General features: G+C 47.6%; 1 protein-coding gene across 11 annotated transcripts in view; it reads right to left on the bottom strand.

Moving 5' to 3' along the window:
• The window catches only part of ALDH18A1 (aldehyde dehydrogenase 18 family member A1), a 122952-nt gene that overhangs the window by 77653 nt on the left and 19093 nt on the right, over positions 1-26206 (bottom strand). For 7 of the 11 annotated variants that reach the window (XM_037904107.2, XM_043551153.1, XM_043551155.1 and 4 more), the window contains one exon: positions 17248-17370. In XM_037904107.2, the coding sequence (XP_037760035.1) occupies positions 17248-17341 (94 nt within the window). In that variant the 5' untranslated portion in view covers positions 17342-17370. Of the gene's footprint in view, positions 1-17247; positions 17371-18815; positions 21196-25168; positions 25254-26206 lie in introns of those variants that run through there. The other 4 variants (XM_037904111.2, XM_037904106.2, XM_037904108.2 and 1 more) reach the window with 4 other exon arrangements.

Genomic DNA, 26206 nt, shown 5'->3' with positions numbered 1-26206 from the left:
CACCCTCCCCTTGAGCAGAATCACCTGTGCTTCATATTGGATAGTGTCACAGAGATCCATTTCTGGATGACTTCTGGTAAGACATCTTCTGCGATACCTCATTGTTCAGCTCCCATTCATGGTCGATGCAGAAATGTCTGCTAAGGGAATCTGCCACAGTGTTCTGTAGACTGGCAGACACATCGCTGAAGTGTGTATGCGATGTAATAAGCACCTGTTCCATAGTTTTATAGATTTTGTGCATAAGGACAGTGATCTTGCTCCTCTTCGTCAATTGGTATAATACATTGCTGCCTTGTTGTCCAGCATTATCTGATTGGGTAGCCATTGTTGAGGGGTAGGAAGTATTGGCAAGTGTAAAAGTGCTCTGAACGCCAGTATGTTGATATGGAGAATCACCTCCTGAGAAGTCAATTTGCCCTGAGCTGTGAGGCTCAGGGAATGTGCACTCCAACCTATCAGGGAAGTGTCTGTGGTGATGATTCTTGTATGAGGCTATAGGAGTGGAACTTCCACATGCACATTTTGTGGGTTCTGCCACCAGTTTAGAAAATCAAGAACTTTCCAAGGTACGGACACCAGCTTGGATAGATTGTGTTTGTTGGGGATGTAGACAGCTCTCAACCAAGCCTGAAGACACCCAGAATCTAGTCTTGCTAATCTAGCGTGGGCCATATGGCCCAGAAGTTGTAGGCAAGCCCTTGCTATGGTTTGTGGGCTCTGCTGAATTGTCAAAACAAGGTTGGATACTGTGGTGAATCTCTCTTGGGTAAGTATGCAGAAGAAGAGTCCAGGGCAGTGGAATGGGCAAAGTGCAAAATGTGATACTGGTAGTGGTTCCTGCATATCACAAAATGTATGAATTATTTGTGCGACGGATGAATGGCAATGTGAAAAAAAGCATCCTGAAAGTTTGGGGGGGGGGGGGAGGGGAAGGAGAATCATGAATCTCCTGGATCCAGGCACGGAACTGTCATTGTTATGGTCACCCTTCTGAACTGTTGGGGACAGACAAAGGTGTTTAAATTCTTGAGGTCCAAATTGTTCCCCACGCCCTATTTTTCTTTGGGATGAGGAAGAGGGACAGGGAGGGCAAGGAGCTGAACTGGATGGAACAGCCTACAGAAACCACCTCTAAGATCCATCTGTCTGAGGTGATGAACTTCCAGGAAGATTGGGGATTACCTCTCCCATTTCCTTAGAGGTGAGCGTGGAGGGTGAGGGGGTGGGGGAGAAGATAGGCATAATGTAGGATCTGGGGTAGGTAGCTCATGATCCTTTACCAATGGGTCAAAACAGACATTTTGAAGGTGTCACCAGAGGTTATTGTAGAAGAGGGCCCTTTCTTAGTAAATCTGGGCTTTATTCTGGAGGTGCGGGGGAGGGATGTCAATCTGTCTGGTGGGCTGACAGTAGACACGGCAAGACTGTTGAGTCATCTGGGAGTTACTGTATTTTCTTTTTGTCACAGGTGTATAGATGCCCAAAGATCATATCGTGTCACCCAGAAGTCTTTGAGAAACTGATGAGACCCATCTGTGGCATCACAAACTTCGGCCCCTCAAAGGGAAGGTTCTTGACAGTATTTTGTACTTCTCAGGGAAGGCCAGGAGACTGCAGCCAGGAAGCTCAGTACATGACCACAGCAGTAGACATGGAATGTGCAGCTGTGTTACTGGCATCAAGTGAGGCCTGGAGAGATGCCTTGGCAACTGTCTGGCCTTCTGTTATGAGGGCCTAAAATTGTGTTACCACTCAAGAAAGAGATCTTGGAGTCATTATGGATAGTTCTCTGAAAACATCCAGTCAATGTGCAGCAGCAGTCAAAAAAGCAAACAGAATGTTGGGAATCATTAAAAAAGGGATAGATAATAGGACAGAAAATATCATATTGCTTCTATATAAATCCATGGTATGCCCACATCTTGAATACTGCATGAAGATGTGGTCACCCCATCTCAAAAGAGAGACACTGGAATTGGAAAAGGTTCAGAAAAGGGCAACAAAAATGATTAGGGGTGGCGAATGGCTAGCGTATGATAAGAGATTAATAAGACTGGGACTTTTCATCTTAGAAAAAGAGATGACTGGGAGGGAATATGATAGAGGTTTATAAAGTCATGACTGGTGTGGAGAAAGTAAATAAGGAAGTGTTATTTACTCCTTCTCATAACACAAGAAGTAGGGGTCACTGAATAAGATTAATAGGCAACAGATTTAAAACAAACGAACGGAAGTATTCACACAACACACAGTCAACCTGTTGAACTCCTTGCTAGAGGATGTTGTGAAGACCAAGACTATAACAGGGTTCAAAAAAGAACTAGATCAGTTCATGGAAGATAGGTCCAGTAATGGCTATTAACCAGGATGGGCAGGGATGGTGTCCCTAGCCTCTGTTTGCCAGAAGCTGGGAATAGGTGACAGGGGATGGATCACTTGATGGATTACCTGTTCTGTTCATTCCCTCTGGGGCACTTGGCACTGGCCACTGTTGGAAGACAGGATACTGGCCTAGATGGACCTTTGGTCTGACCCAGTATGGCTGTTCTTACGTTCTCTCTGATTCTGAGGCTTTTAACAGAAGATGAGAATTTTGAATCAACTTAAGTCATTTTGCCATCAAGACTTGATAATTGACTACTCTGAACTGAAAGGAGGCCAAGAAATAGCTCTTATGCCCCAGAATGTCCACTCATTTTAGCTCCTTGTCAGTGATGTTGCCCGTTTTTTTTTTCATTAACTGCCCTGAGTGAACGGGACCCCAGTGCAAATGTTTATTGGGTCTTTCCACCAATCCAAGGAGTGTTCGACTTAGACAAACTTCTCTTGATGCCTGCCAAACATGTCTGTTTGGTCTGTAAGCCATGCTGAACTACGTCTGCAGACACCTCATGTGGAGTCTGGCATGAGGTACTACAAATAAACCAACCACCATGTGCCCCAGAAGTTGGAGGCAATGTCTGGCTGATGTTCGAGGGATGGCTTGAACTATCTCCCTACGTGTGCACAGGTTGTAAAATCTGTGCTGTGGAAGGACTGCCCTTGCTTGCCGTGAGTGGAGGTCAGCCCTTATAAATTCCAAAATGTTGTACTGAGTTAAGGTCAATTTTTGTACACTGATTTGCAGGCTCAGGTTCGTGCATATGTCTGGCCTATAGGACTTCTTCGAAGGAGAGGGACTCGAGGAGACAGTCATCCAGGTATGGGAAGATCATGATATCCCCCAGCAAGTAAATGATCTCCCACTACAGATTGGACCTGGGAGAATACCCTGAGAGCTGACAAAAGGCAGTACTCTGTACTGGTAATGGTCTTGACTCAGAGTAAACCTGAAGAACAGTCTGTGGGATGGTAGGATGGATACGTGGAAATACATGTCCTGGAGATTGGTTCTCAGCCCTCAATCTCTCTGTTCCAAAGATGGAATAATCGTTGCTAATATGACCATCTTGAATTTTTGGGCCTTCACATATTTGTTCAGAGTCTTGAGGCCGAGTATGGGTCTCCAGCCTTCTTTTTTCTTGGGGGATTAGGAAATATCAAGAGTAAAAACCTTTGCCACAGAGATGTAGAGGAATGAGTTCTATGGCTCCTAAGCAGAGAAGGTGCTATATCTCCTGTCGCAACAGATTCTCATGAGAAGGGTCCCTGAAGAGGACGGGGGTGAAGTGGATCGAATGCCCATTGGAGACAATTTCCAAGCCCCATCTGTTTGATGTTATATATTCACAGTTGTGGTGGAACAGGGCAAGGTGGCATCCAAAAGTATGCAAATGGTTGGGAAGTAGCAGCTGATATCGAAGGGGGTTGTCTCTCAGGGCCTTGACCGAGACAACAAATCTGATTATTTGAAGTGGCAGATTGCGATGTTGAAGACTGTGGCCCTGATGGTTTGCACCTCCGGAATTTGGATTTCTTTCTCCTAGGCTCATAGTAGCATTGTGGCAGGAACTGTGGTTTCATAGAATCATAGAATATCAGGGTTGGAATGGACTTCAGGAGGTCATCTAGTCCAATCCCCTGCTCAAAGCAGGACCAATCCCCAACTAAATCATCCCAGCCAGGGCTTTGTCAAGCCTGACCTTAAAAACATCTAAGGAAGGAGATTCCACCACCTCCCTAGGTAACGCATTCCAGTGTTTCACCACCCTCCTAGTGAAAAAGTTTTTCCTAATATCCAACCTAAACCTCCCCCACTGCAATTTGAGACCATTTCTCCTTGTTCTGTCATCTGTCACCACTGGCCTTTGAGGTGGAAGGCTGTGGAGAAGACTCAATGCCTGGGAGACTCTGGGCACAAGAGAGACACAGGCCGAAGAGCTCTCTCCATGAGGAGCAGCTTTAGTTTCAGTACCCTGTTTTTCCAGGATCTGGATTTCAGTTGCTGGCAGAAGTTACACCTCCCCAAGGCAACAGACACAGCGGGACTGCCCGTCTGTTACCAAAATGGACTCTTTGCAGAAATCCAGGTGAACGGGGCATGCTTCTTACTGGGGGCAATTCCCAGTATAGGTGAAAAAGGATAAAGGAAAAAACACCCTTTTTTATAACAAGGGAAAAGAAAAAACTAAAGGAAATTATAATACTAAGAGGAAAACCACTAACAACTAGTTAAGAACGAATTTCTAAAGTATCCGTGAATGGACTGTGAATCGCTCTGTCTCTAACCGGGGGAGGTTGAGAAGGAACTGAGGGTGGTTCACCTGTGCAGCTCTAATTAGCCTCAAGGCAGCCCATGGGGAGAGGAGAGCGCATGTGCAAGCCAAATGGACATTGCTACCAAAGATCTCTGATCAGAAACGCAAGGACGCACTTACACTTGCAGTGGAAACCCTACAGTGGAACACCCATAAGGACACTACTCGAAGAAGTGACTTTACACACAGTCTAATTGCTCTCAGCTCTAATATATTGATATGTAGACTCTTTTCCCTTGGTGACCAATGAGCTCTGACTAACAAGTTATTGTTTAAATGAGCACCTCATCCAAGTGTCGATGCAGGGGAGGCAAGTATTACTGGTGTCAGAGGGAAATTAAAAAGCATACCCTTCATTACATTTTGAGCATTTGTTCACGCATTAATGATGTTAACCCCTGCTGTGGGATTACTAATTTGTGATGCATGATGTTTAAACCTGATTTGTAATTTATTGCTAACCAGTGTTGAAGATCCCTCATCTCCCACATCTGAAGACAAGCATATGGTGTCACTGCCATGGTAAATGTCAACAGACCCAGCCACCAAGGTTGCGGGGGAGAGGGGGAAGAGAGAAGTGGAGGTTTTACTTACTATAACTGGAAGTTTAGGGATACGTGGTCCCTATCTGAATTCCACATGTGGGGACACATGTGCCATGTACCCAAGTCCAGAAAGTCTAACAAGTAGCGTCCTCTGGCCCACACATATGCAGTAGGTCTCCTTGTGCGCCCAACCGAGGGTATAAGACAGTGTGGGCCAATGCCTCTCCAGTTCCTCCTCTTACCATGAATTCAACAGGATTCTGAAGCAGAGGGGATGGAGGGCAGGTATTCAAAAACAGATAGGGACCACACACCTCAAAGAACTATCAGATACAGTAAGTAAGCTCCATTTCTTCTTTGAGTGCTGGTCCCGGTGTATATTCCACACATGGATGATTGGAGGGGTGGGGGTGAAAGGAAGCTGGTAACAAAGATGCTTGCACTACTGCAGATTCCACCACTGCATCTGTAGCAGAGACCTGAATTAACCTGTAGCGTGTAGCAAATGTGTGGATGGGGCTCTTGGTGGCTGCCCTGCAAAGGTGTTGTATTGGAACCTCCAGCAGGGATATGTAGAGGTGGCCTGGGTACTCGTGGAGTGAGCTGTGACACCTCTGGCAGGGGGTGGGGGAGAGGAGGTGTGTGCAAATCTGTAGCACTCTGTGATGCATTCCAAAACCCGCACAGAGATTCTTTGAGAGGAAATAGCTTGACCACGTGATAAAACTGTTACTAACCTTTCATAACTGTTGTTCTTCAAGATGGGTCATTCAAGTCCATTCCATGTTAGGTGTGTGTGCTCACCACATCACTGGTGCCGAAGTTTTTCCTCAGTGGTATCCATAGGGGACCGGCTCTGGCGCTCTCTGGAGTGGCAAGCATACGCGTCCATATAAGGGGCGCTGCCGCCCCCCCGCCCTCAGTTCCTTCTTGCCGGAACTCCGACAGTGGGGAAAGAGGGTGGGTCATGGAATGGACATGAGCAACACATCTCAAAGAACAGTTACAAAAGGTAAGTAACCGTTTTTCCTTCTTCGAGTGATTGCTCATGCCCATTCCATGTTAGATGACTCCCAAACAGTACCATCGGAGGTGTGTAGGAGTTCATGGACATGTCGATTGCAACACAGCTCTGCCAAATCCAGCATCATAGAATATCAGGGTTGGAAGGGATCTCAGGAGATCATCTAGTCCAACCCCCTGCTCAAAGCAGGACCAATCCCCCAATTTTTGCCCCAGATCCCTAAATGGCCCCCTCAAGGATTGAACTCACAACCCTGGGTTTAGCAGGCCAATGCTCAAACCACTGAGCTATCCCTCCCACCCATCTCTGCCTTGCTGGGTGATGGCGTAGTGCTTGGTGAATGTGTGTAGTGAAGACCACATCGCAGCCCTGCAGATATCCTGGATAGGGACATGCGCCAGGAAGGCAGCTGAAGACGTCTGAGCCCTAGTGGAGTGAGCCTTCACTATCTGTGGAGGCTCCGCCCACGCTAACTTGTAGCAGGTGGTGATCCGGGGTCCTGGCAAAAGGATTTCAAACTGGAAGGCCCTTCATTCTGTTGGCAGTCGCAATAGAGTTCAGTCGATATACGGAAGGGCTTGGTGCGCTCCAAGTAGAAAGCTAGGGTGCACTTAACATCTAGAGTATGCAGAAGTCTCTACTCATTGGTCTTGTGAGGTTTTGGATAGAACACTGGAAGGAAGATATCCTGGTTGACATGGAAGTGTTACACCACCTTTGGCAGGAAGGCAGGACGGGGCCGCAGCTGCTCCTTGTCCTTGTAAAACACCATATACGGGGGCTCCAAAAGTTAGGGCTCTAATCCCGGAGACTTGCCTTGCCAACGTAATGGCTAGAAGGAATATGACCTTGTACGACAGATGTGAGAAAGAGCACGAGGCTAGAGGCTCAAAAGAGGGACTTGTAAACCTGTGAAGGACCAGATTAAGGACCCATTGGGAAACAGGATCCTGGACCGGGGGGCAAGGGAAATGGTGGTGGGGGGGGGGGGACATCTTCTTGAGGCCCTAGAGGAACCTTATTTTATGGGAGGATACCAATCTTCCTTCAATGCGTGGGTGAAACGCAAAAATGGCCGCCAAGTGCACCCTCATCAATGAGACAGCCACGCCCTGATGCTTTAGGTGCAGGAGGTAGTCCATAATGGCTTCTAAAGAAGCACCAATGGGGGAGATATTTCACTCCGAGGCCCAGTAAGAGAAGAGGGATAGCATGCTGGTGGATAGCATGCTAGATGCAGAAGTCCCATAGGTGAAGGGCTTCCTGACACAGGGCTGACGACCGGGCTCCCCCTTGTCCTAAATTCCTTCTAAGCTGCGTGGCAGTGCAGCAGCCTATTAAGCACCTCAGGGCTGCAGCAGGAAGAGATGCCTCTCCCCCAGCCCCAGACCTGGCATAGCCAGGGGAGAGGCGCCCCTCCCATGGCCCCAACCCAGCCTCTCCCACCCAGGTGAGATGCTGCTACAGTGAGAGAGAGTGAGAGAGAGCTGGGGGAGTCCCCGCTAGTCCCAGCGCAAACTGCACCCCAAGCCCCTAATCCTCAGCCCCAGCCCAGATCTCTCACCCCCAGGTGAAACCCTCACCCCCACCCACCCCAACCCTCTGCCCCAGCCCTGCACCCACACCCTGAGCCCTCATCCCAACCCTGTGCCCCAGCCCTGAGCCCCCTCCCACACTCCAACCCCTCGGCCCCACCCCCACCACTTGAATTTTGTTATGTGCACCAATACGAAGGTTGCTCTGTCTCTAACCAGGGGAGGTTGAGAAGGAACTGAGGGTGGTTCACCTGTGCAGCTCTAATTAGCCTCAAGGCAGCCCGTGGGGAGAGGAGAGCGCATGTGCAAGCCAAATGGACATTGCTACCAAAGATCTCTGATCAGAAACGCAAGGTGCACATAACAAAATCCATTCCACACATGCGTGGGGAAAAAATTAGAGGGAACACTGTGAACTTGTCTGTTGACAAAGAACATGGGGACCGTGTTGTCCGTCAGAACCTGCATCACCCGACCAGACAGATGGGGCAGGAACACCTTGCATACTAGGCAAATGGCCGTGAACTCTCTTACGTTTATGTGAAGACAGAGTTCCTCCTGTGACCATAGCCCTTGAGCCTTGAGGGTATCAGGGTGTACTCCCCAGCCGAGAGGAGCCGAGCTGTGGTGAGCGGGTATGCGGTGACCTGGGCAATCAGATCTCACACGGCCGTGAACTTGGTTTGATATAGGAATGCTCTGGCTCGAGTAGAGTCGAGGACTGCTCTGATTAACTCTACCCTCTGAATGAGGACCAATATTGATTTTTGTTCATTTATCAACAGACCCAGGTCGTGACAGGTGGCTTGCAGCACCTTGATATTGTACCATACCTGCCTCTCAGAACCACTCTTGATTAGCCAGTCATCCAGGTAGGGATAGATCTGGACCCCTCGATGCCTGAGGTAGGCTGCAACCACCACCATGCACTTTGTAAACATCTTCGGTGCTGTTGCCAGGTCAAATGGGAGCGCTGCGAATTGGTAATGCATTTTCTGCTGTTTGTGGTCAGGAAATCTCTTATGTCCAGGGAATATTGATATGTGGAAGTACATGTCCTTTAAGTCGAGGGTGGCATGCCAGTCTCCAGGGAGGGGATAGTGGAAGCCAGGGAGACCATGCAGAACTTCAACTTCTTGAAATATCTGTTGAGGTCTCGCAGGTCCAGGATGGGGCGTAGGCCCCCTTTGGCCCTTGGAATGAGAAAGTACCGGGAGTAAAAACCTTTCCCTCTTCACTTCACGGGAACTTCCTCCATGGCTCCCAGGCACAGAAGGGCTTGCACCTCCTGGGCAAGTAGTTGCTCACAAGACGGGACCCTCATGAGGGACGGGGAAGGGGGGTGGGAAGGTGGGATAGAACAGAACGGGAGGGTATAACCCACTGCCACCGTATCGAGGACCTAACGGTGGGTGGTTATGGTGGTCCAAGCAACAAAACAGTGGGAAAATAAGGGACAAGACATATCCTGGTCCTGATTGTAGATTGGGAGGTTGCCCTCGAGCATCCCTTCAAAATGACTGCCTGTTTTTAGGAGGGGAACCACTCGCGCCCAAATGTGCTCCTGCTGCTGCCATCTGACCTTGGTGGCGTCGATAGCCCTTGCGTCTCTTGGTTCTACTCTGGTCTGGCTTGGGAAGAGGCGGCTGCAGGGACACAGTGACCGCTGTTTCCCGCAGCTCCCATTGGCCAGGAACGTCAAACCGCGGCCACTGGGAGCTGTGGGGGGCCGGCCTGCGGACAATCAACATCAGCAACATGTCTTGCGGCCCGCAATCAGCTTACCCTGATGGGCCACATGCAGTCTGAGGGCCGCAGATTGCCCACCACTGCTCTAGAGTCTTTCAGGACATGTAACTTGCTGTCCATCTGTTCAGCAAACAGGGCTAAGCCCTCAAATAGGAGGTCCAAGATTGACTGCTGGACTTCCGCCAAGAAGCCAGACGATTGCAGCCATGATGCCCATATCACTGAGACCACCGACGTCATGACTCTGGCTGTGGAATCCACCGCATCTGAGGCGGCCTGGAGGGAGGCCCTCACAATCGCCCTGCCCTCTCCAGCACTGTATTGAATTCCTGCTTCATGTCCTGCGGGAGTGAGTCAGCATATTTTGCTGCGTATTGCCACAAATTAAAGTGGTATCTGCTGAGCAAGGCTTGGTGATTAGCTATCTGCAGCTGTAGACTTGCTGTGAAATAAACTTTCCCGACGTACAGATTGAGCCACTTGGCGTCTTTATTCTTAGGGGTCGAGTTGAATTGATCGTGTCTGTCGTGCTTGTTGGCAGCTGTGAACACTAGTGCCCCAGGAGAGGGGTGTGTATACAAGTACTTGAACCCCTTTGGAGGAAAGTAGTACTAACGCTCTGCCCTTTTGGACACAGGTGACAAGGATGACGGGGTCTGCCACAGGGCCTTTACAATTTTGACCACCCCATCGTAGACTGGCACGGCCATCTTTGCTGGTGGTACTACGACCAGCACATCAAATAGGGAGTCCGCTGGTTTGGACATCTCCTCTACTTTTAGCCCCAGGTTTGCCATGACCCATGTAAGCAGCTCCTGGTGGGCTTTTACGTTATCCTGGGGCACCGTTTGCGATGGGCCTGCAACTTCCTCATCCTGAGGAGGAGGCCAGCCCCGAGGGAGGGACAGGCTGTGCGTCCTGTGTCTGAGGCACCACCTGCCCTGAAGGGTGTTGGTCCTGGGTCCCTTGACTCGACCTGATCTGTGAGCCTGGGGGGGGAGCCGCTACTGCTGGAGGTCCTTCCGATGCCCCCGAGACTGAGTGAAGAGTCTGAGGTCCTCCAGCTTGTGGACAAGGCCACGGGTTATACCCCTGCCAGGGCCCTGGCCACTGACCTTGTGGCCACGCACCTGTAGGCTGGCCTGCTGGCTGCACCGGTGTTGGTAGGTCCATGGGGGCCTCTCTGAGCTTGAGGAGGAATACTTTTCTTCTGATAATCATGTTGGCACCACCATAGGGTAGGCCTCCGTCCTGTATCCAGTGGCCTCTGGCTTGCCATTTGGGGAGCGGTACCAGGAGCCCGCCGAACCATGCTGTGCTTCCGGCAACTGTTGGTGATATGTAGCGGCCCAGTAACAGTCTGAGGAGTGATGCCACCTCTGGCGGGCACGGTGCACAGTCTCTGGTGATTGGGAGAGCAGGGACCGTCCATAACACCGCGGCAACTGGCATCAGGGCTCGTGAAAGCGCCGAGGGGACTCTGGTGACTGTCTCCAGGGCTCTACGATACGCACCTGCGGCCTGGTACCACAGGTTCGGCAACTGTGCGTTGTGACCCCGGCGATCGGTACCCGAAGTTTGGCGATCAATGCCCATAACTCGCCTGGTCTCGGATCTGTGGTCTGGGATGCAGTTCTGGAGATTGTTGGCACAGTCCCGGGGACCTTCAGGATGACTTGTGTAGGGGTGCCACTGATGGCTTTCCCCTTGAAGCGGGTGGGAGGGCAGGGTTCCTGGGTCTCTCATCCCATGGAGTTGGCAGTACCAGGAGAGAGAATATCTCCTATTGCCTGCAAGGCTTCTGGGGTGGATGACACTGTAAGGTACCACGTGCCTGCAGCACCTTCAGGAGTGGGGGGCAGCTCATCATGGAGCAGGTTGGGCCTTGTTGGCAAGGTTGCCACCTGGCTGGGCTCTTTGTCCTGTCCTTGATCTTACAGGTGCCTGGGGAGCTCCCCCTTTCCGTGTGCTTCCTATGTCTTTTGGCTGGTACCAGCGATGCAAAGCGATGCCGAGATGAACTCGGTGCTGGTGCGCTTCTTGTCAATGCCAACGTATTCGGTAACCGAGTCTGAATGTGCCAGCTCTGAGGCCAGTGCCAGCGCTGACTCCATGAGGAGCGCATAAAGTCTGAAGTCTCTCTCCCTCTTGGTCCAGGGCTTGAATCCCTTACAAATGTAGCACTTTTCACGGATATGAGACTCACCCAGACACTTCAAACAGCTTAGGTGCTGATTGGCACGGGCTTCTTTGATAGCTGCTTTCAACTACCTGAAAGGGGGTTCCAAAGAGGATGGCTCTAGACTGTTCTCAATGGTAGCAGATGACAGAACGAGGAGTAATGGTCTCAAGTTGCAATGGGGGAGGTTTAGATTGGATATTAGGAAAAACTTTTTCACTAAGAGGGTGGTGAAACACTGGAATGCGTTACCTAGGGAGGTGGTAGAATCTCCTTCCTTACAGGTTTTTAAGGTCAGGCTTGACAAAGCCCTGGCTGGGATGATTTAACTGGGACTTGGTCCTGCTTTGAGCAGGGGGTTGGACTAGATGACCTTCTGGGGTCCCTTCCAACCCTGATATTCTATGATTCTATGATTCTATGACTCTTACAGCAATCGCATGGATTAAAGCCCGGGGAACATGGCATGCCCCCTCCCTGGGCTAAGTCCCTCAGGGGACTATTTGCTAAGACCTATTAAGAACTGAAAACTTACTACTAACAACTATTTACACAAAAGTTCAAAGAAACACTGCATAGCAACCAGAGCTGGCGGTAAGTAGTAACTGGGGTGGGGTGAGGGGGGCCAGCAGCACCCATCAGGGTTCCTTCCCCACTCTGAATTCTAGGGTACAGATGTGGGGACCTGCATGCAAGACCCCCTAAGCTTATTCTTACCAGCTTAGGTTAAAAACTTCCCCAAGATACAAACTTTGCCTTGTCCTTGAACAGTATGCTGCCACCACCAAGCATTTTAAATAAAGAACAGGGAAAGAGACCACTTGGAGACGTCTTCCCTCAGAATATCCCCCCAAGCCCTACACACACCCTTTCCTGGGGAGGCTTGAGAATAATATCCTAACCAATTGGTTCCAAAATCATCAAAGACCCTAACCCCTGGATCTTGGAACAATGGAAAAATCAGTCAGGTTCTTAAAAGAAGGATTTTATTTAAAAAAAGAAAGGTAAAAATCATCTCTGTAAAATCAGGATGGAAAATATTTTACAGGGTATTCAGATTCAAAACACAGAGGATCCCCCTCTGGGCAAAACCTTAAAGTTACAGAAAACAGGAATAAACCTCCCTCTTAACACAGGGGAAATTCACATAAAACAAAAGATAAACTAATCCGCCTTGCCTGGCTTACCTACACTGGTTGCAATATTGGAGACTTGGATTAGGATGGGTTGGAGAAGATGGATTTCTGTCTGGCCTCTCTCAGTCCCAAGAGAGAACAATCACGTAAACAAAGAGCACAAAACAAAAGCCTCCTCCTTCCCCCCCCCCCCCCCCCCCCCCCCCCCCCCCCCCCCCCGCAAAGATTTGAAAGTATCTTCTCCCCTTATTGGTCCTTTGGGTCAGGTGCCAGCCAGATTAGCTGAGCTTCTTAACCCTTCACAGGTAACAGAATGTTGCCTCTGGCCAGGAGGGATTTTATAGCACTGTATACAGAAAGGTGGTTACCCTTCCCTTTATATTTATGACAGCCCCTTATACTGGCACATATGCATGCCACTCTAGAATAGTAAAGAATAGTAAATACGGCAGGCGACCAGCTTGGCTTAACAGTGAAATCCTAGCGGATCTTAAACATAAAAAAGAAGCTTACAAGAAGTGGAAGGTTGGACATATGACCAGGGAAGAGTATAAAAATATTGCTCGGGCATGTAGGAATGAAATCAGGAGGGCCAAATCGCACCTGGAGCTGCAGCTAGCAAGAGATGTTAAGAGTAACAAGAAGGGTTTCTTCAGGTATGTTGGCAACAAGAAGAAAGCCAAGGAAAGTGTGGGCCCCTTACTGAATGAGGGAGGCAACCTAGTGACAGAGGATGTGGAAAAAGCTAATGTACTCAATGCTTTTTTTGCCTCTGTCTTCACTAACAAGGTCAGCTCCCAGACCGCTGCGCTGGGCTTCACAGCATGGGGAGTAGATGGCCAGCCCTCTGTGGAGAAAGAGGTGGTTAGGGACTATTTAGAAAAGCTGGACGTGCACAAGTCAATGGGGCTGGACGAGTTGCGTCCGAGAGGGCTAAAGGAATTGGCGGCTGTGATTGCAGAGCCATTGGCCATTATCTTTGAAAACTCGTGGCGAACGGGGGAAGTCCCGGATGACTGGAAAAAGGCTAATGTAGTGCCAATCTTTAAAAAAGGGAAGGAGGAGGATCCTGGGAACTACAGGCCAGTCAGCCTCACCTCAGTCCCTGGAAAAATCATGGAGCAGGTCCTCAAAGAATCAATCCTGAAGCACTTACATACGAGGAAAGTGATCAGGAACAGTCAGCATGGATTCACCAAGGGAAATCATGCCTGACTAATCTAATCGCCTTCTATGATGAGATTACTGGTTCTGTGGATGAAGGGAAAGCAGTGGATGTATTGTTTCTTGACTTTAGCAAAGCTTTTGACACGGTCTCCCACAGTATTCTTGTCAGCAACTTAAAGAAGTATGGGCTGGATGAATGCACTATAAGGTGGGTAGAAAGTTGGCTAGATTGTCGGGCTCAACGGGTAGTGATCAATGGCTCCAAGTCTAGTTGGCAGCCGGCGTCAAGTGGAGTGCCCCAGGGGTCGGTCCTGGGGCCGGTTTTGTTCAATATCTTCATAAATGATCTGGAGGATGGTGTGGATTGCACTCTCAGCAAATCTGCGGATGATACTAAACTAGGAGGAGTGGTAGATACGCTGGAGGGCAGGGATAGGATACAGAGGGACCTAGACAAATTGGAGGATTGGACCAAAAGAAAACTGATGAGGTTCAATAAGGATAAGTGCAGGGTCCTGCACTTAGGACGGAAGAACCCAATGCACCGCTACAGACTAGGGACCGAATGGCTCGGCAGCAGTTCTGCAGAAAAGGACCTAGGGGTGACAGTGGACGAGAAGCTGGATATGAGTCAGAAGTGTGCCCTTGTTGCCAAGAAGGCCAATGGCATTTTGGGATGTATAAGTAGGGGCATAGCCAGCAGATCGAGGGACGTGATCGTTCCCCTCTATTCGACATTGGTGAGGCCTTATCTGGAGTACTGTATCCAGTTTTGGGCCCCACACTACAAGAAAGATGTGGATAAATTGGAGAGAGTCCAGCGAAGGGCAACAAGAATGATTAGGGGTCTGGAACACATGACTTATGAGGAGAGGCTGAGGGAACTGGGATTGTTTAGTCTGCGGAAGAGAAGAATGAGGGGGGATTTGATAGCTGCTTTCAACTACCTGAGAGGTGGTTCCAAAGAGGATGGTTCTAGACTATTCTCAGTGGTAGAAGAGGACAGGACAAGGAGTAATGGTCTCAAGTTGCAGTGGGGGAGGTTTAGGTTGGATATTAGGAAAAACTTTTTCACTAGGAGGGTGGTGAAACACTGGAATGCGTTACCTAGGGAGGTGGTAGAATCTCCTTCCTTAGAAGTTTTTAAGGTCAGGCTTGACAAAGCCCTGGCTGGGATGATTTAATTGGGGATTGATCCTGCTTTGAGCAGGGGGTTGGACTAGATGACCTCCTGAGGACCCTTCCAATTCTGATATTCTATGATTCTAGAGGACACCAGAGCCGGTCCCCTACAGATACCACTGAGGAAAAGCTTCCGGCACCAGTGCATGTGGCGACCATATACATCTAACATCGAATGGACATGAGCAATCACTCGAAGAACTTTCTGCTATGGCAATAAAAAGTCTTGATAACGTCCTGATTGGTTTGGTAGTTTACAGGTGGAACACTAGGGCATGCCGGACATCAAAGGTGCTAAGTCTCTTATCTTTGGCAGAAGTGTGGAGTTTTGGTGGGAAAAAAAAAAAAAGACAGGTAAGTAGATACTTTGGTTGTGGAAGAGAGGATGCAGGATTCCCACTCAGGCCATGCAGTGGAAAGAAGGAACTGGAGAGGCATCAGCTCTCACTGTCTCTTATGCCCAGGAGTGAAAGTAAATTAGAGGATTTACCGGTACACCGGAGTCCTGAGCAGGGGCCGTGGCCTCAACCAGAAGAGGAGTGGCCTTAAATCCCCAGGCCCTTTAAATCTTGATTTAAAGGGCCAGAGCTCCAGCTGTGGTAGTGGCATCTGGGAGCCCAGGGCCCTTTAAATCACCCCCGAGCTACCAGCTGCAGAGGCGGCTGGGAGCCCTGGGTCTCGGGGTTGATTTAAAGGGCCCAGGGCTCCAGCTGCCGCTACCACAGCGGAGCTCTGGGCCCTTTAAATCACTCAGGAGCCCTGGAGGCTCCTGGCTGCCACTGCTACCCCGGGGCTCTGGGCTCTGACAGAGCTTTAAAGGGCCTGGGGCTCAGCTGTGGTAGCAGCTGCCGGAGCCCCGAGCCCTTTAAATCCCCGCCTGAGCCCTGCTGCCCTAGCTCTGGGGTAGCGGTGGCCAGGCTCCATTGGGGATTTAAAGGGCCCCGGGGCTCCAGCCGCTGCTACCGCCCCGGCCCTTTAAATGCTCGCCAGAGCCCCACCGCCGCTACCCCAGGGCTTCAGCAGCAGGGCTCCAGCGGGGATTTAAAGGGCCCCGGGGCAGTAGTGGTGGCTGGAGCGCTGGGGCCCTTTAAATCCCCGCCAGAGCCCAGCCGCCGCTACCCAAAGGTCGGGCAGCAGGGCTCAGGCAGGGATTTAAAGGGCCCCGGAGCTCCAGCAGCCGCTACTGCTCCGGGGCCCTTTAAATCCCCGCCAGAGCCCCGCCGCCGCTACCCCAGGGCTTTGGCAGCAGGGCTCAGGCCGGGAATTAAAGGGCCCCAGGCAGGGGTAGCAGCGGCTGGAGCTCCGGGGCCCTTTAAATCCCCGCTGCAGCCCCGCCGCCGCTACCCCAGGGCTTTAAATTGCCCTCTCGGAAAGCCGGTCCTGGTACGGCGCACCAGCTCTTACCGGTACGCCGTACTGGGGCGTACTGGCTTACTTTCACCTCTGCTTATGCCCTCAGTCGGAAGCACAAGGAAATCCATTGCACACATGCACGCCAACAACCGCTGTTAGCATTTCCAGACTTGGGTGCATGGCTCACATGCGTACCCACATGTGGAATACACATAGGGACCAGCATTCAAAGAACTGGTTGTTATGGGAATTAGGGAAGGAGCTATATAGCCATTTTTACTTCTAAATCTCTCCTCTGTTTAGGAAAAAGAAATCTAACACATATATGACAGACACTATTGTATACAATCTTGAGGTGGTGGCAGCAAGTAAGCAGCATTCACAGAAAACATCAGTATTTCTTGACTGAAATTGTGGTTTGTCAGAATGGAAAAGGTGATACCTCAGGCATTTGCTTGAATAATTATTATTGTACTGAGGAAGGAAGCTGCAGTAAGGACCCAGACCGCTGTCTACAGTTCACTCCAACAGGAGTAGGTCTTGAACGAAAGGGAAAGGCAGCCCATAAACTCCAATGTGGCGCAGAAAGAAGGCATGAAGATAAGGGTATAAGAGATGCTGAGAGACATACCCTGACCAGTGTTATTACAAACAAGTCCTTTCTCTTGGATACTTACAAGGCTGGGAAACAGCTGTGATGTACTGCGGTGAGAAGAGGAGGTATCGTCCAGGGGCGCAGAAGGAGGGGCTCAGAGCAGTTCGACACAACATTGTGAGATGTTTGGGAGGATCAAGGATATCTGCAAGTTAAGGAAAAAAGTCTCATCAATCTCAGTGAACTTGCCTCCCTATTCCCACTACTAAAGTACACACCAATCCTGCAAACCAAGATACCCAGCAATACACACCCTTCTCAAAATCCTCTGTGGCATTAGGCATATACCAGACTTCACTTCCTCCAAGAGCACTCAATTGCCAGCTGCACTCACAGCAGGCCTTCTGTGGCACGCACAGACCACCATGCATCCTGCTACGCAAAATTTTCACTCCATACATGTTTTGTGATCGTACCAGCATCTATAGTTATATTTAAAGCATTTATCTTGCCACATGTCTTGTAAAGGTGGCAAGATGCCTACCAGTGAGGAAGCAACAGCTGCCTATATCTCAACAGAACGATATTACTCCAGACTTTCTTCTGTGCCCACCTCCTGCTGGACCACCGCACTGCCAGATGCAGAGCCCCAATATGCAGAGTTTAAACAGTGTGTGATCCATGTGTCTTATATTTCAATTACATACACACAGATTGCAAAATCAAATACTCAAAAGTTAGGAAATGCCAGAACTAAGTTTGCTTGTGCAACCTTAATGCATACATACGGAGGGCTGAATTACGATACAGTTTTCACTTACATGATCACATGCTGTTTTTTCTCATGGGCCCCTGTCTCGTTCAGATGACAGAACAAACTATGCTCACTTAATGACCAGCTCTTCAATAGTTTTCTCTTTGTTGTTCAATGTGTGGTCATATGCCTTATTCACTGCACACTACTTGAACCGAAGACCGAATTAATAATTTCCTCATGGACTTTTCTGTAATGCTGATCATTATAGTATCTGAGTAGTTCACAAACACTCTGTGATGTGAAAGGGTATTATCCCCATTTTACAGGTGGGAAACGGAGACACAAAGCAATTAAAGGTCAAAAGAGTCCACTAATTTTGGATGCCCAATTTGAGATGCCTAGAACCTAATTTTTCCAGAGTACTTAGCATTATATGGCTCTTTATATGTTCAAATCATAGCTTCCATCAACTTCAGTTACAGCTGTGAATGCTCAGCACTTCTGTGGATCAGACCCCAGGAACTCAAGTCAAGCATCCAGAAAATGTGATCACTTGTGAAAAGTTTGGTTTAAGAGACTTCCCCACATCACACAGAAACTGTGGCAGAGGCGAGGCAGTATGGAAAGAAGGAGGGAGAATACAAATTCAAAAGGAACAGAGGAAGCCAAGAGCAGAGGGGAGGAGGAGGAGGAAAGACATATGAAGGGAAAAGAATAGTCAAAAGAACTTAAATCTATATCAAGGCAAACACAAGAGACTCAGGCATCTGGGCCAGGATCACAAAAAGTTCTGTCCATCAAAGATAAAAGCTCATCTGTGAAGGAGACAGATTTTTAGGGGCTAGTTGAAGGCTGCAGAATGGACATGATTTAAGAACCAACTCAAACCTCACCATTTTCCATACCAAGCGCAAAGCACATTTCTTCATCTTCCCTTCAATAACAAATATGGTACAGCAAGCCAATTTTTTTTAAACTTCATATATTTTTCCCCTTGAGGAGAAAGAGGAAGGAAGGAGAAAACATGTCACATATGCTAGATACGTTGCTTAATACACTTCTGGAAGACATTAATATTAAGTTCATGAGGGTGATATAAGAACCTGCATAGACCAGATTAATTGGACTAGTAGCTACAAACTAAACTATAAAGAAATTTTCCACTAAATATTGGAAACCCCCATTTAACAGAAGGCATGGTGGGGGGGAGGGGGAGGAGAGAGGAGAGAAGTCACCCTTGTATTATTATTTTTCCAGATAGAATATGTTACCCAGTGTTGAGAGATCATATCTATCCATCATCCTTTTATGGCCCACATCACCAGAGTATGTGAGCATCTCAGTCTTTCAACACATTTATCCTCTCAACACCCCTAAGGTAGGGAAGTACTATTAGCCCCCATTTTACAAATAGGGAACAGAAGGACTAAAAGTAACTTCCCTAACATCACACATGGAGCCTGTGGTGGAACAAGGAAATGAACCCAGGTCTCCCAATTCCTAAGCTACCACCTTTACCACTAGACCATCTATACCACAGACAATGGGACAATGAAGCAGAGTCAGTGCTTCCCTGGGGATTTAACTTGACTTTTCCTGATGTATTGAGAGTCTTAACCTTACTGTTGCAGTCTTTTTTTGTATTTAGTTTCCTTACAGTTTAAGTTTAAAAAATAAACCAAAAGCATTTAAATGCATATATTTTTTAAAAGCACCTGCATTTCTTTCAATGCTGAAACAGGACATTATACTAAAAGCCTCCCACCCACAAAATAATCCTTTCCTTAAGAGATTCTGTGCTAAGACAAAGATGAGAAAATTCAGCCCTAAAAACATATTTGTATAAATACAGCTATGATTCACATCAAGAGGGGGCTCAGAATAAAGCATGGTCTTGCCCACAGCTAGTGAATAAATTCACTCGGGCTTTATAATGGTTTACAAGGGCCAGATGTGAACAACGTAGAATATAAAATGTATCCCAGGATGTCAGGAATCCATTCCAGCAAGAAGTTAGACCAGAGAAATCGGCATCCAAAGGCATCAGGGATCCCTATGAAAAGGAAGAAAAACCTACCTTTCCTTTCAGTAAGAGAATAAATATAGTACACTCTTCTATAGTGCTTTTAATCTGAGTATCTCAAATATGAAATGCAATTCTTTTGCAAATTAAGTGACTTGCCCAGGTCACACAGCCAATCTGCAGCAGAGTTTGGAATAGACCCTCAGACCCCTGCTCTAAACTATCCTGCAACCTGCATAGGACAGACTTTGTTGAAGGGGTAAACTATGTTACTGGCAGGCACAATGGCACTCAAGCATAGACAGGAAGTTAGTCCAGCTAACTCAGCACAGACTACCAGATGCAATCTATCGCTCTGCATAAATCCTATCACCTGCAAGTGTCAGTCTATGTGCAGAGCGTTCAAAACAGTTAAGAGAATTCTTTTCTGTACCTTACACGTCCTGCTGTGATGTGAGAGAAATTTCTGACAGAAGCAGCAGTGAAGCCAACAGCAGCTGCAATGAAGGCAGGAGACAGACTACATTTCTGCAGTCTCAACTGAAGACAGACACAGCTCATTTGCAGCAGCCAATCCCAGAGCTTCTGGCGGTACAAGCCACAACAGCTCCACCAGAGTGTACCAAGAGCTGTCCCAGAAGCTGATGTAACCTCACTCTAAACTCTTCCCTCCTACCAGCACACACCTCTCCAACCCTGCTGTCCCAGCAGCTGATGTAACTCTGCTCCACGTTGCAGCACAAAATCCAGAGTTTTAAAACTGCAGTGTCAACAAGTGGTTTATGGGTGGCAAGCCCCAGCGTAGGCCAGACAGTGCTACTCCCACACTTAGTATGCAGCATGCTAGCTTCCCATCCTGCACCCTCCTCTTCTTTCCAGGCCTACAAGTGTTCTGATAATGGTTGCAGACTGGCTGCAGATGCCCTCCTCCCGGCTTTCAGGGACAGACTGGCCCTCAATTCTACCTTTACTCCAATCTCCTCCTCCCATTTCCCATAACATCACAGATCCCTTCACCATGGGGGAAGAGAGAGAGACAGTTTGCTCTTTACTGACTTCCTCTCCCCCATCAGTTCGCAGTCCAGTTGCTACGTTAAAGGGGAAGGCACTCTAGTTTTTTTGGTAATTAATAGTTTATACTTTCTATAGTTCCTTTCAACTTCACAGACTTCACAGAATGCAAGCTGACTTCTGTGCTTGATTCAGACACGTTACACAGCCTCAGGGCTGCACCCACTTTGACTCTAGTCCTATTTTGCTAGTGTAATTCCAAATTAATTCCAGTGTTGCAAACTATTACGATTAGCACAGGTCTCACAATGTTTGGTGTTTTTATTAAAGCTTCAGCTACTGAGGTTGCATTACCCAAGAATTTTAACTTTCGTATTCTTTTTTTAAATGAAGTAAATTTCTAGCCCTCATGGCTGCAGTGAACAGCTTGAAAATGTGTGGAAACTACAGACTCTGACACCAGAAAGCAAGCAGAGAGCGTAGTAGGAAGAGGGCCTGAAACATAAGCCCATGTATCAGAGGCCTCAGGCCCGGGCTAAAATAGTCAAAACCTTGCTGATATAAAGCAAAGTTAAGTTGTGAGCAAGAGGCAGGCCCTGCTCACAGAATTTGGCAAGCATAGGGCTGATATTGCAAAAGCACATATTCCTAAGAGATGCAAGGCACAAAGCATTCACGCAAGCACATTCCAGAAAGGTGGTACCAGAACACCCTGATAAACACATTCCCCAAAGATAACAGGAATATGCTGAGCCATCTTAAAGGATAAGGTCCAAATGACAGCATGATGAATATAGATGTTTTGATGGAACCTACAGGAACAAGGCGATGGGTGGCACCTTAATATGTCAGAGCGTGGCACCTGATATGTCAAGGGTGATACATTTTTATGCACCTTAACAGATTTTGTGGTCTTTGGGTGGTTCGCTCAAGATCTGCTGTGCCAGCTATCTGTGCAGAGCTGGGACAACACAACACACACACGCAGCTGAACATCTGATGACATGAAGGGTTATTAATATAAAGTCTTGTGATTCCGTCGGTCACTCCAACTCATGATTTTGAGCACTTGGAGTTGGCAACACTGGAACTTGCACCCTCCACAACTATATTGGGGTGATTCTGAAACAACTGGAATGGTGAAGAATAGCCAAACACAGGGGCATCTATTCTTAGTGCAAAAACACAGTTATTCATTTCCCCAACAGGAGGTGCCATAGATGTCTTTACAGAATCTCTATTAACTAGGTATATATTCATTTTGATATAGAGATACACCTAGTAAAGAGGAGCAACTTTCCCCTAGACTAGGCCCACCTTGACAATTCTTAAATATAACTTTGAAATAGACTGCTCCATTATCCCCCTTAAACCATTATTCAAAATATCCACTCTATCACCATAGCAACTGAGTCTCCAAAGTGAATAAAGGTTTCTTTCTTGCTTCCCAGCCTGAAGGAGAAATGTTTGGTTTGTAGAGCGCTTGAAAATGGCAATTGAGAAAGCTAAATTGAAGGGCTGAGTTTTGCATTTGAAGCCACTGGTTTCTTGTAGAAATAAGTTCCCAGAGGGAACTCTACATCCAGCTCCTGTGAAAGGTCTTTATCCCACACTCAGGTCTTCCTTAATGGCTGACAGTTTCATTGTTCTGGTGCACTGTGTTAGGCTAGTCAGACAAAAGGAAAGATGGTCATCTCAGGAAGGGCTTTGAATATCTGAAAAGTAACAAAACTAATTTCCGTATTCAACACAGGGCTAGTGCAGAGAGTGGAGTACCAGGATGAGGTGTTTATAGCAACCTATGTTGCTAAAATGAAAGGCTACTGTGTGTGGCTTCATTCCCAGATAGCGTTAGTTGCAACAATCAAGTCTAGAAGACACTGGTGCGTAGATCACTGTGGCTGGGTCTCTGTCTAACAGAATTAGGCATGATTTTCTGCCCAATCCCAGATAGAAGTGGGTGGGGCTTTTTCGCACCATCGCTAGTTGAGCCCCAATAGCACTGAGTTTAAAAAGTGCCTCAGTGCTACAGACTGACTTATGCTGAGTGCAAATCCTCTATCCAAAATGTCTCTGCAATAGAGAAGGCAAGTTCTCTGAAAATTTCCTTCTTCCTACCAGCATCACCTTAGCCTTGCCTGCATCCAGCTTTAGCCAGAGGCTCTTCATCTAGATGAAGATTTCACAGCCAGGCACTGAGACAGCTGCAAGAAGGTGATGTTATGTTAAACATAAAGGAGATGTAGAGCTGTGTGTTCCAATGATTATTCCAATTTCCTTGTGCTCAGAAATGGTGCCAAAGTCCCTTGGCATATTTCAATTCCTACCAACTCTCCTGTGATGAATCAGGGAATCTGCCTACATAAATTATAACTTCTGGTTGATATTATGACGTTATTACGAAATTGCTGTATCACCGAACGTTTCTATGTAAATGTGGAATCCATGCTGGGCTGGCAGGGCCTGCAGAACACACCCGCTGAACTAGGCACAGTACGGAGTAGTTAGGATACCCACTATGATACTATGGTCATAGTGCGGCCATTTAGGAGGTTGGCTGAAGCAAGGAGAACCAGTTTCTGTCAACCCCTCAACAAGGGTTTTATGGAAAATAGATCCTGTCAGACTAATGCAATCTTTTTTTGAGGAGATTACAAGTTTGGTAGATAAAGGCAATAGTGTTGACGTAACATACTTAAACTTCTGTAAGGCATGTGTCTTGGTACCACACAACATTTTGATTAAACTACAATGATACAAAATTAACATTGCATTGACTGGAATAAATACTGGCTAACTGATTAGGTCCGAAAATGTAACTGAACAGGTAATCACTATTAACTAGGGGTGTTTCCAGTGGGGTCCTGCCGGGGATCAGTTGTTGGCCCTATGCTATTTAACATCTTCATTAATTACCTGGAAGAAAACAAATCATAGATACAGGTTGCAGATGACACAAAAATTGGGGGAGTGGTAAATTAGGAAAAGGACAGGTCACTGACACTGAACGATCTGGATAGATTGATAAACTGGGTGCAAACATAAACTGAGTTTTAATATGGCTAAATCTAAAAGTATAAATCCAGGAACAGAGAATGTATGCCATAATTACATCATGGGAGTCTCTGTCCTGGGAAGCACTGACAGAAAAGATGTTGGGGTCATGATGGATAATAAGCTGAACATAGCTCCCAGTGTGACACTGTGACCAAAAAGGGTAATGTGATTCTAGGATACATAAACATAATCTTGAGTTGTAGAGAGGTTATTTTATTTCAATATTTGACACTGGCACAACCACTGCTGGAATACTATGTCCAGTTTTAGTGTCCACAATTCAAAAAGGATGTTGATATATTGGAGAGGATTCAAAGAAGAATTACGAGAATCATTAAAGGATTAGAAAACATGCCTTTTTGTGATAAGTAATTTTGACCACCTTGAATCTATTTTAGCAAAGAGAACGTTAAGGAGTGATTTAGTTACAGTCTATAAGGTACCTACATAGGGAAAAAATATTTGATAATGGGCTCTTCAATCAAACAAAAAGGTTAACATGATCCAGTGTCAAGCTGTAACTTGACAAATTAGCACTAGAAATAAGGTGTAATACTTTTTAACAGAGCAATTAACCACTGGAATAATTTACCAAGGGTTGTAGTGGATTCTCCATCACAGACAAGTTTTACATGACGATTGAACTTTTTTCTAAAAAAGATACACTCTAGGAATTATTTTGGAAGTTCTCTGGTCTGTGTTATACATAGAGCCCTACCAAATTCACGGCCATGAAAAACGCATCACAGACCGTGAAATCTGGTCTCCCCCTGTGAAATCTGGTCTTTTGTGTGCTTTTACTCTATACTATACAGATTTCATGGGAGAGACCAGCATTTCTCAAATGGGTTTTCACCCAAAAGGTAGTTGCAGGGGAGTTGCAAGGTTATGGTAGGGCGGTTGCGGTATTGCCACCTGTTTTCCCTGTAAGCTGTGCACTTGGGCGGCTACCAGGAGAGAGTCAAGTGCTGCGCAGTTGATTAGCAGAGCCACACACATCCAGCCAGCAGCGTGTGTTCAGGTGCCCCTCCCCCACACTGCTTTGCAGCCACATCACTCCTGAAGCTGCTCCCGGGACCCTCCTGCTGGCTGTGCAGAGCAGGGGAGGGGGGGGAGGGTGCTGTCAGGGTGTCCCCCTCCCCCCAGCTCCTGTACCTTATTTCCACAGAGCAGGGTAGAAGGGACTGGGCTCATCAGGATTCGCAGCAGCTCTGATATCTGAACAAGCCTTCCTGAGTGCCTTAAAGAGACAGTGCACGGTTTCTCAGACTTTCCCAGCAGCCAGCACACAATCTCTCTCCCTCTCTCACACACACACAGTCTCTCCCCCTCCCCATGTATTCCATCTGCACAGAGCGGGGGTGGGAGAACATGGTTCAGGAGGAGGAGAGCTTTCAGTGAGTGCCTTAAAGAGACAGCAGACAGGTGTCTCTCAGAAACTTCCCCAACAGCCAGCACGCGCGCGCGCACACATACACACACACACACACACACACACACACACACAGAGTCTGTGTGTCACACACTTTCCAACACTGTTATTGTTACTTCTTGGTACTTTCTGCAATGCAAATATATTCTCTGTAACAATTTTATTCTTTCAAAGTGTGTTATTTTAGTTTTTTGACTGGTCTATGCATTTCATAGTTTTTATTTCTCGCTTACACTTAAATTTAATTCTTTGAGTAATGAGATCTAAAATGCCTAACTTGTCCTGGCTAGAGTAATTATTTGTTAGTAACTTTTTAAAAATATATCTAGGTATTTTTTGTTTCTACTGGTGGCCCTAACAAAATTTATTCTGCACATGGGTGGAAAAAATTAGAGGGAACATTGATTGCCACCCTTACTTCTTCACTGCCTTCAGAGCTGGGTGGCCAGACAGCGGTGGCTGTTGACTGGGCACCCAGTTCTGAAGGCAGTGCTTCGCCAGCAAAACCATACCATGCCATCCTTACTTCTGCGCTGCTGTTGGCGGCGGCTCTGTCTTCAGAACTGGGTTCCCGGCCAGCAGCCACCGCTCTCTGGCCTCCCAGTTCTGAAGGCAGTGCCGCCATCAGCAGCAGCGCAGAAGTAAGGGTAGAAGTACTGCAACTCCCCCTACAATATCCTTGCAACCCCAGCCTCCCCCCATCCCCCACAGATCATTTTTGGGTCAGCACCCCTACAATTACAATACCCTGAAATTTCAGA

The sequence above is a fragment of the Chelonia mydas genome, chromosome 7 (assembly GCF_015237465.2).
Source record: "Chelonia mydas isolate rCheMyd1 chromosome 7, rCheMyd1.pri.v2, whole genome shotgun sequence".
Taxonomy (NCBI): domain Eukaryota; kingdom Metazoa; phylum Chordata; order Testudines; family Cheloniidae; genus Chelonia; species Chelonia mydas.
The sequence above is the reverse complement of the archived record's forward strand: the minus strand, read 5'-3'. Positions and strand labels throughout refer to the sequence as shown.